At 41.9% G+C, this 16725-nt stretch overlaps 1 protein-coding gene across 5 annotated transcripts in view; it reads right to left on the bottom strand.

Annotated features, from left to right (window-relative positions):
• Positions 1 to 2091: 2091 nt before the first annotated feature.
• Positions 2092 to 16725, bottom strand: part of LOC144931729 (adhesion G protein-coupled receptor B3-like) — a 65551-nt gene continuing 50917 nt past the window's right edge. For 2 of the 5 annotated variants that reach the window (XM_078855953.1, XM_078855951.1), the window contains exons 20-29: positions 12947 to 13032; positions 12505 to 12603; positions 11773 to 11944; positions 10693 to 10788; positions 10461 to 10500; positions 9369 to 10027; positions 9018 to 9053; positions 7580 to 7684; positions 7199 to 7243; positions 2092 to 4416 (exon numbers count right to left, since the gene is read on the bottom strand). In XM_078855953.1, the coding sequence (XP_078712079.1) occupies positions 4240 to 4416; positions 7199 to 7243; positions 7580 to 7684; positions 9018 to 9053; positions 9369 to 10027; positions 10461 to 10500; positions 10693 to 10788; positions 11773 to 11944; positions 12505 to 12603; positions 12947 to 13032 (1515 nt within the window). In that variant the 3' untranslated portion in view covers positions 2092 to 4239. Of the gene's footprint in view, positions 4417 to 7198; positions 7244 to 7579; positions 7685 to 8534; positions 9054 to 9368; positions 10028 to 10460; positions 10501 to 10692; positions 10789 to 11772; positions 11945 to 12504; positions 12604 to 12946; positions 13033 to 16725 lie in introns of those variants that run through there. The other 3 variants (XM_078855955.1, XM_078855954.1, XM_078855956.1) reach the window with 3 other exon arrangements.

Below are 16725 nucleotides of genomic sequence, written 5' to 3' on the forward strand. Positions count from 1 at the left end.
TGTTGAAGTTGTGTGCAAAAATAGCTACTACTAGCTAAGACTAATTAGAAAATATATCGAAATTGAAAGAAATCAAAATAACTTTGACCATTCGGATAGATACCGCCTTAGTGCTGCGTGGAAGTGAATCATCAAATAATACATTATTTAAATGTGTAGTGGCGTAACGCGCGCAGGGTTTGCAAACAGCAGTTGCATTATGTACGGGGTTGCAGTGAGGTCAGCTAAGGATAAGCAGGTGCAGGCGGGTGGCCTGCGTGACAGCAGACAGAGAGACGCCCGCAATTAGGGAAAGAGGCAGTGATTGGCTGGCTGCAAATGCAGAGTAGGCGCCACGGAGGCGAGAGATAGTGGCGATAAGGGGGAGAACACGTGCGTGAGGCGTGGGGAGGACGCCGGCTTAATGAAGGCCATCTGGGGGCACTTAAAACGGAGGGGGATAAAAGGGGAATGTGTGAGGCAGAGGAGTTGAGTTGGTTGGAGTGAAGACAAGAGTGAATTCAAGAGAAGTCCGAGACCCTGCTCGCCACACCTCGTCCTCTGCAGCGGTGTTGGCTGATCCCCCGCTGGAGGCACGGGCAAGGTTGGAGGAGTGAGGGTAGACAGGCTAGAAGTAGAGTGGCTAGCGGCTTAAGTGAGAGGGTGATAAGGCTAGCAGTAGAGAAGCTAGCCGAGTGTATAGTGAAAGGCTAGCAGTGGAGAAGCTAGCGGAGTGTATAGTGATAGGCTAGCAGTTAGTGAGAGGCTGGCAGTGGAGAAGCTGGCAGAGGGCAACGTAGCAGGCTAGCGGAGCGAGCAAGTTGCGACGGAGACGTGTGGTGTTAAACGCGAGAAGTTTTGTACGAATAAAGTGACACAGGAGAAAATAATAAGTTGTCCGTGTGAAATAACACCACTACAAATGCATGCCTACGAAGGGCAGCACACTTCAATAGGGATTACCTTTGGTAGAGCTATTTTAATAAACAATAGACAGGAAGGACAAGTTCAAAGGGCTCGCATAATGCACATGCATAACGTACCTTGCCTCGGTAATCATCCCCCCCCCACCACATTGTGCAAAAGTGCAGAAGCATGGTCAACACATCTACGCCTCTATATAAGGAACGAAACAGGTGGACTTCTCCAAATCTGGCTGTCGCAGGATTAAGCTAGTTGTAATTACTGGTGAAAAGTCGTACTCCGATTGTAAATGTTGTGGCTTGGCTCTCCAACACACCGATGTGCTGTACAAGTGACGAATTGGCATGTTCTGTTTACGTGACAACCCTTACTAGTTGGCTGTGTCGGGTGTTGGCGGGTTTTAACGACACATTTATATATTTACGCGATCTAACCCCAAAACCTCTTATGGATTACAAACTGCATCACCAGGTGTTCACAAGCACTCAGACCTCGTGATAGGCTATCCTTAATTATATCAATGTACATTACATTGGTGATAACTTATGCTGTATTGATTGGTCATATAAATCACCTATGGAACGGTATTGCAGGAGGTAGAATTTAGTATAATTGTATCCGGTGGAAAAAGTGATTGTTTCTTACATTTTGGTAAATTTTATTAAAATATTGTTTGTTGATGGCATTCTTGTCATTAAATTATGGATTACTTTTACCTGAAAAACTAAAGTTAGTTTTTCTAGTATCTAGATTTAAATTAACAGCATCCAAAAAAAACATTAAACCTGGTGCTGCACTTAATTTAGATAACATTTCAGCTCTGAGAATTAAACTATTGGTTTGACTGAACAATACACTAATATGCAGAGAAGATACAAAAAAAGTGCTACGACCTACTGTTTGAACCATAGGTCACTTGTAGGGATCTCAGTAGTAGCTCTGTGATATCCACTTCCAAAGGCCGTTCTCTAATAAGTAGGAATGCACTGCTTTGTAAAAAATACAAATGCATCATCTCATGACATGACTAGAACAATGAAGCAATTGTGGAAACATTACAACAAAAACCATATAATACAGTGAAAGGGCACCTTACGGCAAATTTTATGGCATACATATTTCTTCACAATTACCACATTTGTTTGAATGATTATTAATGTACCGTGTGAGTTGAAATGAGGCTTGAAATTATGATTGCGTTTTTTTTATTGTACGTTAAAAAATAATAGCAATCAAAGACACTCGATGCATGGCTTCGTTTACCTCCCTAAGCAGTGAAATTAGGTTGCAGATGATGAATAAGTGTGGCTTTCCTAAGTTAGCAAAGCACAGGCATCCACAAAAACGCACCCAATGAAATCACTCAAACGTGACTTCCACTGCACACCCAATTATAAATATGCATGTGTGCAAATAATATTTACAATTGCGAAAACTTGGGCACAATATATTTTATTTATAAATTGATTTATTTTAATAAACATGTTTTTACATGTCTAGTAACCCTCTGAAGCCTTGTACAGCTTACAAACTTTCATACATCAGAAAATAGCAGTTTTTAAGCTACTATAAATAAATGACAAACCCAAGCGTTGCATTAGCTCGGGGAAAAACGTAATCAATTTTTTTTATCTCTATTGAATAATACATTGTTAATAAAACAGCCAAACATATACTCATCCTAATTTTTTTAAACTAAACCGTTAGATGTTCTGCTTACATATTATATCAATGTACAATAGGTTGCTTAATAGTATAAGTTTTTTTGTTCTGTTAAAAAAAGAAACATGTTAGCACAATTTATACAATGTATGCCATAGTGCAGATGGAAAGCTGAATGCATAAATATTTTTTACAGAAATTAAAATTCATCAGCCCCAAGCGATTTTTTTCATTTTAATAATCCTATTTATAAGTAGCGTTGTTTTTTTTTCGTGTGACTTGTTACCCATTGTAAAAGCAAAATTGTGCAAATAATGTTCTACATGGCTATTGCAAACTCAAACCGAGGTCGCTGTATGAAAGATTTAAGAGTGAGCATGTAAGAAACAAAATACTTGCAATATCTACGAGACTTTATATTTAATATTATTGTATTTTAAAAAATAAGTTATCTCTGTGTTGACAGTGTATAAGGTAGGTTATATGTACAACTTGGCAAGTGGAGAGGATGCTTTTGAAAATGGGAGTTCAAACACAAAACTAAAAAGTTATAATTTATGCTTTTTTACACATTAAAGCTGTAAATATAAGCAAAGTCGAATCATACGTCACCATATTTAATACTCAGTGGTAAACTACATTTTTAAAAGGGCCAATGGGCACATGAATTACACACCTGTTTTGTGATTGTCAATGTAATAACATTTTACCTTCTAGTTTATAATTCGATGGCATGTCCAATTAAGGCTGACTTTTGTTGTAAATATACAGTGGCATTTCTATTATACATTTTTTGTGAATGCAAATTAAAAGGTTAATCATATCTATTTGTATCCAAAGGTAGTAACTTTTTTTTTATATATATTAGGTATCTTTTTCTCACTGCATGTCTTATGTAAACGTACCATCTCCTGCAATAAAATAAACAATCTGAAAAAAAAATAAAAATGTTACTTCATTCCAGTCCCTTACATAACCACCTTAAAGAGTTTAAGGATATCCCCACGTGATCTTATGCAAATTTGAAATGTGTACATTCTTCTATAGAAGGTTGTCTTAATCTATATTACATGTGCATAAGGATCAAACAAGGATGTTTTAAATGCTATTCATTGGCTGCCCTATAGGATTTTATGTAAGGCAATGTTGGAAAATATACCATATGAAACACGTTTATTCCACATTACTTCACAACACATTGGTGGCTTTTTAATATTTTCAGAAATATATATTAAAAAAATACCATACTGGTATACACCAGTAACTTTAATATATCGACATATCAGCATACCTTAAGTAAAATTTAGATATTTGCAAGATACTGAAATTGCAGTGATAGGAAAAAAAACTATTCGGGTGAATTTCATTCCTAACATTTGTAATATATCAACTCAAATGGCACAACAAACTAAAATAATATGTTAGAACGCTGTAACACATTCAACTAAACAAAACCACGCAATTTGCTTCGACGAGGGGGGGGGGATGATAAATGGCATCGTGTATTTATAAAGCAGCACAATCATGATCAACAGATCAACAGCAGGACGCGGGTGCCTGGTATTAAACACAACGTTCGTTCGCTAAAAGTCCTCTTGCTCTGTACACCTCCAAGTCGCGGAAAGGGGGGAGACACGTGCAAGACGTGGCGCGTGGCAGTGCGCGCACACGTTCCTACACCTCCGTCTGAATGTCCCCCTCGTGGGCCACCAGGGGCAGAGGCCCAACGGCTTTCTCCCACTCGGCGGCGCCGGGCTGCGACTGGCAGGCCAGGCCGCTCCACGCGGGCGACATGTGGTTCGACGTACTGCGCTGTCCGTCCCACGCGCTGCGACTCGGGGTCAGCTTCTCCTGGGCCATTGCAGGGCAGCGAGAGGGGCAAAAGGGGGGGCACGTGAACGAGGATTGCTTTTTAATGTCGCGCGAGGCAGACGACGTCCGCTGGATTTCCGTCTCGCGTTACGTATTTCACACGCATCCAAGCGAGCCCTCTGTTTTTAACAGGATGTATTGCCACTGGGGATGACTTGACATTACATATGACAGAGTCAATCAATGTTACATGCCAAATGTACTGTCTTTAGCACAATTGGCCCCTCCCGAGAGGAGTTGCATGTATAAGGTAGAAGAGCGATGTTTTTCTTCTTTCATTCAGACTCAAAGAAGTAAGAAATTATATTGTACAAAAATTATTACCTACTGTTATCGTTGAATTCGTTTAGCCGGTTTTTCCTTTAAAAAATGTTTCCAGTCGTTATTGCTTGAGTCTGTCTTGTTCCAGGATATGTCTCTAAATCGAATCTTACATATGTTTATATAACGCCTTATTCCAAGGCACTTTACAGAGTGGGGTTTTTGAAAGTACCAAGACAGTTATGGTGTCAGGAGAAAAGGTGGGGGAGGTTAAGCATGGGTTAGAGTCGTGATTGGGGTAGTGGTACTGATATGGGTTGGGGTAGTTAGTGATAGAGGTTGGGGTAAGACTGGTCGTAGCTGGGGGGCGGGGCGGGAAGTAGCAGTAACAGGCTGGGCTAGGGAGAAGAGATGGGGGTTGTTTTAAGAGAGGAGCTGGCTGGTGGGCAGCAGCGGCAACTGTGGTGGACAGACAGTACACACGCCGGTGAGTGTGAGCACGGTGTGTGTTGGCAGGGCGGAGGAACTGGGGCAAGGGTCACGGAGGACCCCGTCTGGAGGCCCCTGGAACCTGCTAGTGGGTTCGAGAAGAGAGGCGCATTCAGGGCGGAGCCAGGCCGTGCTGGGAGCATAAAAGGAGCCGAGAGCGGGGGGCTCGGGGCTGCTGGTTCTGGGAGTTGACTCATCTCGTCGTTGTTGTCGTCTCGTCGCTGTCGTCGTTAAACGTCTCCGCTAGGAAGGATAGTAGTCGGCTATCTCAGTCAGCGCATTAGTGTTAGACGGCTCGGGTAATGCACAGGCTAGGCTGAGCTACTGTGGAGAGTGTGCGGATGAGGCCATGGAAACTGTCTCTGAATCGTTGACACTGCACATGCAATACATGATTTAGGGCAGAAATAGTGATAGGGGTTGGGGTATGTGTAATGCATGTGTAACACAGTCGTGAATCTAATGTAACAGATATGGTAATTTGGATTGCATCTATTCCCCTTCTACAAGTCTGTAAATCACACAAAATGTGTCTTACTGGTTTCTTTAACAAGACCGTAATTTTTTTTACATAAAACTTTCATGACTGCAGGAATTCACATTATTTGGTTCTTTCGGAAAAGTTACGTAGATAGAAAAAATAATACAAATTAAAACCACGATGTTTCGATCACAAGCGAGCGTCGGCTTCATGTAGAAAGAGGGGGGAGGTCACCGAAGGCAACAGTTTATAAAGGTTTCAGAAATGGGCGTGGCACAAGAGCTCTGGCGGCGCAATGAAGTGGGAGGGGCATATGTGCCCTGGGGTAAGATAACAAGGAAACACAAATCAAGCCATGACCCAAAGTGGTTGATGACATGAAACACGGGAGGACCAATATTTCTGCCGTGGCTGATCATTATTTTAATGCGGCTGGCTCACACGAAACTGATTTCTCCAAGACGATGGTACTTTGCAAGCCCACTGGCTATCAACAAAGATTCGTTCATGAAGCCATCCATATATGGCTTCATGGGAAATGGAATATAGCATGCAGATCCTTTATTGTTGAACCAGGTTATGACCCAGTGAGAGTTGAGACAAGAGTTAATTTTTCAGAGCAACCTGGGTTATACGGTTGGATATAGGAATAGGACAATTTTGACAAATAAAAAACACATTTTAAATTCAAACAAAACTTGAGCAAGGCTCACACAGACGACGCTAGAGTTGGTGCACAATTCTTTGTCTTTCGTCTGGCCGATGTAGATACAGAGCAACGAATACAATTTAACATTCAAGGTGGTCAAGCCAGTCAACCACATCAGGAGTAGCAGAGTGTGTCGCTGTGATGTCACCTTCGTATTTGTGGATCGAGGGCATTGTCTCGTTATACGTTGTACGGTGTGTTCTGGGTGACCACAGTCGCACTCTGGAGAGTTTTTAATTTTCCACTTGTGTATCAGGTCTCCGCATCCGCCATGGTTTGTGCAGTGGATGCGATTTAGGGTGGTCCATGAGTTGCATGGTCATGGTGCACGATTGATCGATTGGGATAGTCAAATATATATCAACATCTCCAGCAGATGACAAAACAAAAAAGGCAAAAGTGCAGCCCCACAATTGATTACTCTGGAGAATCGCTATATAAAAGGTATTTGGCCTACTCTTTCACACTGGCCCGACGAATTGGGACGCGGTAGGAGTACCTGGTCTTTGCCTCGCCATGCACGACCTGCTGATCGACTAACTTTGATGGAGCCGTCTATACTGCTCGGTGGACAGATGTGGGGGGGGGATTTAAGAAACTTGCATCGTTGTTTCAGCTACCATCCCGGGAGATTAAATCACACTGGCGACCTCTGGATTTGTCCACTGTTCTCACTTTAACACAACGGCAGCATCCCAATGCACAATATACGAAACAACAAATAGGATAACACAAATGTATTCCATTGCATCATTGACTGCATTTTCATAATTAGACGGCTACATTTGCCTCCAATTTGCAGTGGTAAATGTAATTTTTACCTTTTCACTTCCTGCTGAAGAAACACTCCACCTCTGGCTCGATTTCTATTCAAATAAAACCACAAGAGAGCAAATTTACAACAAACACCGAGGGAATAAGCAGATAATGCGTCTCCTTCACACACGTATGTCCTGCATCATTTCAGCAGAATTGGGCAAATACAAGCCAATTTTTGGACCAGTTTTGACATTCAGCATCTCATCAGGCCTGCTTAAACCATTGCTGATGAACCGCCAGATGTTATGAGGCAAGGACGTTCTGTTTGCCGCGGGGCTTAGTTTGACGTACAACTATATAATCCACAACATAAAATAATACTGTTGAGCGTTGTAAACATGAATTGCATTGTGAGAGGGTACTTACAGCTCTTCAATTCTTACCATGAGATCAACCGTCGAGATATCCCTGTCTTTGTTGACATGCTGGAACTTCTGGTTCAAATCCTGGAACATGTCTAAATGCCTCTTGCGTGTACGCATAATTTTCTAAAACAAAGAGATGAGTATACAACGAGGGCCATTATGTTGGTCAAGGCTGAGAAACAAATACATATTCTTAGGTTTTTTCGGTAAAGTCACGTAGGTAAAACATCAAAATTAATAAAAAATAAAATAATATAAAAATCACGATGTTTCGGAGGCAACACAAGTCTCCGTCATCAGCCGGATTAGCTGCATCACTTGATGCAGCTAATCCGGCTGTGACGGTCCCACCTGATGACGGAGACTTGTGTTGCCTCCGAAAAGTCGTGATTTTTATTTTATTTTTATTAATTTTGATGTTTTACCTACGTGACTTTACCGAAAAAACCTAAGAATATGAATCCTTGCAGTCACGAAAGCTTCAAATCTAGAAACAAATACATGTTTATTTCCTTGCATATGATGTCGCGTTCCTGAGCAGGTGATGCGAGAGCTATAACCTGTAGCGCACGTGAAATGTGAATGCCGGTGGTAGGAGTGGACATTCCTATTGTGCAGTGGTGCTAACTTAACTAAACAATATTTTATTTTACCAGGCAAGGCCCACTGAGCTACGTAGCTATTTTTCAGAAGCGACCTGGCCTATCACAATTGATAACTCAACGAAGTGGCTTATCATCACGTGCAAATTGATAGCAGCCAAATACCTGAGGGATGTGATGCATCACTCAATACATACACACAATGTATTCGTTTATTTTCCAGTTAAATATATCCAATAATTGAAAGCAATAACCAATGGAATAGCTCAAAATTAAATGCTAGTCAGACACATGCTTTTTAAGTCCCCCCCCCCCTCCTCCTCCCACCCACCCTCATGGCTCTTAGGTTAAGTGTTCAATTTGGAGAATGAATCTGCCAGAAGTCAACAAATTGACTTTCGGAGAGGGCTGCTTGCTTAGTAAGGAGCTGAGTTTTAAGGGCTAAAATTGAAGGGTTAGTGGCCAGTGGCAAGTGTGCAATTTTGCCAACATATATATGTGATGCAGAATTTCTATCTGCAAAGCTCAAATGCACACAACGTATTTTTGAATTTGGTTTTGGTATTGGGTATGCCATAGGGTCATCATAAGTATCAAACGTGCGTTTGGTCGATACGCACTGAATATTAAATCGGAAAAATGACTTCATCGCAAAAAAAACATGTTTGTATTTTATTCATAAAGGGAACACACTTTTCAATTTCTCCATTATATGAAAACCAACCCGTCATGATTAAAGTCATATTTGGTTCACGTAATATCAGAAAGCTTTGCACTTCCCCCTGATTAAGCTTAAGCTGAACTGCATGAGAGAAATTACATTACAGTTCACGTAAGCAAAACCATCTGCTCACCTCAACATCCAATTCTGAATATTTACATTTTCTTCTCTGAAATGGAGGGAACACAACAGGCTACATAAGATTAAATGATCCTGAGTGCAGCTTTTGAAAATTAACATGAGATACATCAGCATCACGTGAAAATACACGTTTTTTCAACGTGTGGAATATGAAATACAAAAAAATGCCACTGATCATTTACAAGCCAGTAAAGAGCACTTCTTTAAATGCTAATGAATTACATTGCTTTTGGGAATAAACACTGGGAACAAACAGCACATTTTCGCAGCCAGACCAATTTTCTTTTTCTCTTTAAGCCAAGCTTGTTTTTTTTTACGGCGGTTCAAACAATTATTTACATACCTCCAAGGAGTTAAGAGAAACCGTCGAGCTCGTTTCGCTCCTTAAAACCTGGCCGAGCATCTCTCTGTTGAGAGTCCCGTAGCCAAATCTCAAGGACGAATGAGCCGCCGCTTCCAAAGGGGCGCCCTGGTGCCTCATCGAAGCGGCCTCCAATAGGCTGCTCGTCAGGTCCATGCCGCAATCGCCCATGGGCTGACGCTCGGTGCCGTCCTCGTTGAAACGCGCCACACGTCGCAGGGTGACCTCGTCGACATTCCCCTCCAAGCCGTCGCCACCGGCGCCGCCGCCGCCACCCTGCGACGACGGCGCGCTCCTCGGCAGCACCACGTAGTCGCTGGCAAGGGCCCGCTCTTGCGCTCGCAGCAACTCCACGTCCTGCATGTTCTCCCCCTTGCAGAGGTACACGGGGCCCTGCCCCCCGCTCGCAATCTCCATGCTCAGGTGGTAGTTGCCGAGATCGTTCATGCCCATGGGCAGCACGGAGGTGGACAGCTGCTGCAGCTGAATGTCTGGGAGGTTGCTCACCAGGTAGCCCGGCTGGCTCACCACCTCTGGGTTATAGTCGGGCTTCTCCAGGCTCGTTTGCTCCGGGAGGATGTCCGTGGCCATCGACGTGGTCATTGTGGCCGTCCTACTTATGCTGCTATCCTTGCTAAGCACTGGGGGCAATGGTGAGAACAAATAACAGCGGCTCATAAGTTGAATTATACAGCGATGTATCTGAAATCAAGGACAATTAATTATTAGGTAAAAAATATAAATGGAGGGTAAAGGTGCCACAATGCGATATCTGTCTCATGCCACTGCGGGCGGAAAAGTCCTCCATTTGAGAGGAATTAAGGGAGCTACTCTGGAGGGTACTTTGACATACACTTCCAGGCTAATGCATTATTATACATTAATAAGTTACACTACATTCTAATTATGAAACGGATTATCATGAGCGTTGCAATGTAAGCAGAACAATATTTTAAGAGAACATGGTAGGCATTTTGTTTCGCAGGCATTTTGTTTCACTTACGTAATGAGCAATTCCAGTTTACACAAATAAAAATGTAAATAATGCAAACATTTTAAAGATAATAAACTCACCTGATCTACAAACCATTTCAACATCCTTTTCAAAGTCAGACTATGTAAACAAATTTGAAACAAAAATTGGGTCAGAAACATCACAAATGCAATTGTTTTAAAAGAAGCATTCATTGCAAAAATATAATCAGCTTAACATTAAAACACTTTGAGATAAAATATAGGTCATTTACTGAAAGCTTAAACCAACAATCCACTAATACTGAGGATTCGATGTTAATGGTGGCTTTACCAAAATCTCAGCATGACCGTTTGGAAACGTTCCACTTGACTCCCCATTGCTTTGGTCGGCCGTGTTTCTAATTCTACACTTCAGGGCATCTTGTACCTGGAAAATTTAAATTACAAACAGCATGGCATGGGCATGTCAACATCAATGGTGTCAGCTCTCGCCTTGTGTCAGGCTGGCATTGAGACATATTTCTGCCAAGCAAGAGTGGACAGAATTTCAACTTAATCTTGTTTGAAACACAAACACCCAGTGACCACAAATTAAATTCCCAGATTAATATTACTCGAGGAAAGTACACATTTATGAATGCTTAAACATGACATATTTATTTACAGCTCAATGTAAATATATAAGCGAAAATATAACATGTGTGGAACTTTTCCCTATGACTTAGGAATCACGTGAGCCCGATTCACATCTTGAAAGATTTATTTACCATTTTGATAGACCACCAGCCCATCTGTTTTGCTGCCAATCTGCCACTTAAATTATAATCAGTAATGGAAGTAGCATAAGAGTTAATTAATTACACCATCCACCACGTCTATTTTTATTGCAGGGGCACAACGACACTTGGGTAGTTGGGGCTGTCTTACAAGTGATTGCTTCCCTGTGGACATTGGTCAGATTAGAGGGAGGATCCGCAGCATTCACCCCCCCCCCCACTTCACGAAATATTTGTTACCGTATGGTAATTAAATAAAATCTACGCAACAACTGACTCTGTCGTTAGTCTACTGTTTGCGAACTACTGTGTATATAAAGGTCCCATCATCAGTATAATCAGCAAGTCACGTATTGAAAGGAGATAGAATATGTACTCAAAAATACCATGGTTTTCATCCAAATTTTTATGGGTGCCTCTTAGCCACAGCAGAGCTGCAGGTACCGTGGGTTTCGTGGACATCCACGATACACACAAGGCTGTGACGTATGTGCCTCGGTGACGGTGAATGGAGCCACGCGGCACCGCGGCGAACGCAAGGGATGGCTAACGCTGCCGATCCACAAAGCGGATTTATTCTATTGTTCAGTGCCCCACCCTGCCCCACTCCACCACACATCCCCCCCCAGCCTGACCTCCTTGCGGAGGAAACTGTGGACGACCATGATGACAATGCCCTGGAGGGAGTCAAAGACGGCAAAGAGGATCTGGAAGAGGGCCGAGCGACGGTCGGTGATGGCGAGCACGGCAGACATCCAAGTGAGGGCGAGGAGGGGCAGCACGACACACGAGCTCCACAGGGAGGCCCTGCATGCCACCACCAAGCCAGGCAGAGGGGGCATCATCAGGGTGCGGGGGGGGGGTTCAGGGGGGAGGGGGTGGTTGGATGGGGGCAGTGGTTGGGCAGAAAATGAGACATTTACGCCCGATTCTGTTGGTAAGCGTGTTTACAGCTGCGGCATGACATTAAAAAAATTGTTAACGTGTTTTATTTGTTAGTCGTTCAATTATAGAAAAATATGTGTACTTTGTGCAAAATTATGAATTACATTTTTCTATATATAAACAGAAATATTGAATATTTGTACTATGTCATTAAGTGTACACTGCAGTAATAGGTTCAGAAGGAAAGCGAAAACTGGAAACAGTAGCGGGCGTTATTAATAGCCTGGATAATTCGCGCGGCACGATCGCGAAATTCATAACAGCCCTCTTTGGAGCTGTGCACTTGTGATGCGGTGACCGTGCAGGAGGGATGTCGTTTAAATTTTTTTGGACTGGTTACAACCTTCGCTTTCCCCTCCCAGAACTGTCAGGCGGTGCTGTGCATGCACTGTGATAGCTGTCGTGTGCAAAAAAAGACTAACATGGCATTACTGGCAGTTGAGGCTGATAACGAGCTTCCTGATACAACTCCACACTTGGAACATTTGACCTTCATACCGTTATGTGGAAGTGCCATCTGACTGCAAACAAAAGTGAAGAAGAAACCAAAAGCAAAATGGTTGGAGCCTAAAAAACCAACACAAGCAATGCAAAGAAGAAAGACGTGCAACCAAAACCGCAATTATAGCATCGCGCATCACTTTTCCTAAATTATAAAGAACGGGATTACGAAACTTAAAAAGTACAAAACAACCCAAAAACACAAAAAAACATGTGAAAATTGAATCACGTTATTTTTTTTTACGTCGTAATCATGAGAATAAATAATAAAATACTTGAAAACTTAACATCCACTATTATTGTTTTTAAAATATATATTTCAGTAAAAAATAACACATCTCTTGTCTTTCAATACTCCCCTACCTAGCCGTGTGCTTCAACTTCTTGTCCGGAATACCCTCCTTGGACACTAATTTGTTGAACACCAGAATACAGATGGCCATATTAACCTAAAAAACACAAAGACAACACACACACACACATCTTGTCAATCAATGTAATGGATAATTCATAATACACCGTTCAACCCGTAATCATTCAACATCTATGCTTATCCATGCTGTGTGCAATATTCTGACCTTTAGCAAGTGTTTTAATACTTTATAAGAAAATGCCAAAACAGGTCTAACCTACATGATTATTTTAAAAAAATACATTTTCATGCAATTGTGTTTCTGACCGTGACAATTAGATTGGTTGAGAAAGCGTACAATGTTTTCACGTAAATTATTCCTTTGGATCGACTCTTCGCGTGTTTTTTTTCCGTCACCAGACGTTGTACCCCACAGTAACACAGACCAGCAATTGCCTCACCTCTTAAAATTGACTCATCGAGACCAATTTCATGAAGTAAAAGTATTTCAGTTACTAAACCCACTTTTGGGGGGAATTTGAGAGTGGTGGTGGTGGTGGAGTCGTTAGCACGCTGCGCACTGAACCGAGCAGCATGAGTTCGACATCCGGTCACGGATAATTTGAGTGGTGGGTGACGACGAAACCGATCCTATACACCCGCTTTCACGGACTTGCACTGAGCAGCATGGCGAGTGGTTTCAAACAATCCCCATGACTTCATCCAACAGTGTTGTGAACTATTGTTATTATTAGGTTTTTTCGGTAAAGTCACGTAGGTAAAAAATATAATTAATAAAAGTAATAATAAAAATAAAAGTAATAAATCACGACGTTTTGGAGGCAACACAAGTCTCCGTCATCAGGTGGGACCGTCACAGCTAGATTTACTGATTTTCTGATACAGTAAATCTAGCTGTGATGGTCCCACCTGATGACGGAGACTTGTGTTGCCTCCGAAACGTCGTGATTTATTATTTAATTTTTATTATTACTTTTATTAATTTAAATGTTATTTTTACCAACGTGACTTTACCGAAAAAACCTAAGAGTATGAATCCTTGCAGTTACGAAAGCTTCAAATCTAGAATTATTATTATTATTATTCTCCACTGGATATATAATTATAGCCATAACCAAAGTTACATGATTTTATTTTTTTTCCCAAAAAGAATACAGAAAGACTGAAAAAATCCCACATACATACCCGAAACCCTCTACTCTCCCAATAAAGGTAACGGTGCAGCAGTACAATTATTGGCTCACACCACTACTGGCAGAAGGGCCTCCACTAGAGGGAGCTGCAGACAGCACCTCTAAAGGATATTTCACAAACGTTTACATGCTGGCAAGACGTATTGGAAGAGGTGGGAGCTTATCTCACGACACGTGACCTGCCCATCGACTAACTGTGTTTGTACTCATTTATATGGCTGAGCGGAGAGAGACGAAAAGAGTGAAGAAACTTACGCATTCGTTTAACTGCTCCTGTATAACAGGAGAGATAGTAACGTCTCGCCACCATGGCGAGACGTTAACTACTTAATCCATTGCAAACAACTTACATCTCAAAACATTTGGACAACAAAAATCTGATACTGTGTAAAATTAAATATCGTTTGGGAAATATATTAGAGCAGTGATAATGATTATTAATTAATGCTGTAAGAGCACATACTCATACCACAGCACTGTATTTCAGTTACATAATGTAACTGATATAAAAAGCAAAATATATACACACGGGCATTTAATCGGCTTATTTTTAAACCAATGGTTAAATCTGGTTAAGCGTTAAATGATGGTTGTCATTGCTCCCGTCCAAACAGAATGACAGGCATCGGAACCCAAGCAATTAAGGGTATGCTGCTCTAAACGAACTTTCAGCAAATTATGTACAAACGACCATTAGCAGTGATGTGATTAACCTCAGCCGCCCGTAGTTAAGCGGCTTGCAGAGTGACAGCTCCTGATGGAAAAGCCCTTCAATTGCTCCCATATATTATTACCAAGCCAGCAAGTGATCCCAGCTGTTCGCTCAGTGGGCATTTGCTTATGAAATGTGCTTATTCATTGCAACTCAATCACATTCCGAACATGGCTGCTCTTTTTTTTTCTCCCGTCGACAGATTTTTGAGTTGTCATTTTGCTGAAGTCAATGTTGCCCACTCACGCACCGCTTTTTTAAATTGTTTTACTTTATCGTGACACAGTAAAGACACTCTATCTTTCAAATGTATTTGATTTTATGGTAAAGGTACATTCCCTATAATCGTATGTATGTATGCTGAACTTCTTTCGCACCGGACGTAGCCAACCACTGCTGGTGGAAGGGCCTCCACTAGTGGGAGCTCTGGAGAGCCTCTCTAGAGGATATTTGGTCTACTTTCCATGCCATCCAGACATCCACCACACACGACCGGCCAAATTGTGGTGCATCCATTTGTTATGCTGGGTGGATAGAGGTCCGATGGTTTAAGAAACATGCACCATTGTTTCAATCACAGTGCCCAAAGATCAAATCAAGCAGCCCAACCATTGCATTGCAAGTCCAGTCTGCTAACAATGACGCCAAGGCAGCATCCTTCATGTTGCTGTGTTAAATGTACGCATGTTGAACCTCTTCCCCGCCGCACGAAGCCAACCATGCTAATCGGTGTTGCGGGGGAAGGACAACAAACTAAACGAAAAAATGAGTTCGAAAAGAAATTAGTTTTCAATGTAGCTCCTGTGGCTTTCTAATATGAAACATTAGCGTGAGCATCAGTGAAAGAGGGATGTCTGAATCCTCTTTTTTTCTCAAGAAATAAAGAAACCCTTACTAGAAGTGAAGAATGAATGGATTTCGTACGTCAAATTACTGTCACATTTTGTGCCATCTTCAATACACACCCTTTGTAACGTCTCAGTAGAATCACAAGACAATAAAATTAACGCAAAATGTAATACTATCTAAGTGAATGTAGATTCAGTTATACGACATATATTGCATTTTTTATACACGTGCGTATATTCTGCTTCTAGCACAGATATGTTACAATGGACCTTATACATGAATACTTTTAGACATTAAATCTTAAAGCTTTCGTGACTGCAGGAATTCATACTCTTGGGTCTTTCGGTCGAGTCACGTGAATACAAAATAATAGATCACGACGTTTCGATCGCAACACAAGCAATCGTCTTCAGGTGAGAGAGATGTTAACTGACTCTTTCATTACTAGGTTGTATGTCTTGATATTGACAGGCTGGGTGTTCACTGCCCCAGCCTCTGTGGTTGGACCATCTCTAGCTCCACCCACCTACCTTGATGCACCCATCTCAGGACAGGCGAATCTCTTACAATACAAAGGCCACTGCCCCAGCCTCTGTGGTTGGACCATCTCTAGCTCCACCCACCTACCTTGATGCACCCATCTCAGGACAGGCTAATCTCTCACAATACAAAGGCCACTGCCCCAGCTTCTGTGGTTGGACCATCTCTAGCTCCACCCACCTACCTTGATGCACCCATCTGAGGCCTACGTAAGACCTTGTCTCAGCAGCTATCTCTCTCTCTCACCTGAAGACGATTGCTTGTGTTGGGATCGAAACGTCGTGATCTATTATTTTTTATTTACTTTTAGACATGACTACACTATTCACGTCGTTGTAAATCGTCGTCATGGCATGTAATGCTCATGCAAATGAAATACAATGTGATTTATTTTTTTTGAAATGCTTAACACATTAGTGCGGTTACTGCCAATGCAGCTAATTATTGGGACTTAATCCTCCATAAAATTTGCGAG

This window comes from Lampetra fluviatilis, chromosome 4 (assembly GCF_964198595.1).
Source record: "Lampetra fluviatilis chromosome 4, kcLamFluv1.1, whole genome shotgun sequence".
Lineage (NCBI taxonomy): Eukaryota > Metazoa > Chordata > Hyperoartia > Petromyzontiformes > Petromyzontidae > Lampetra > Lampetra fluviatilis.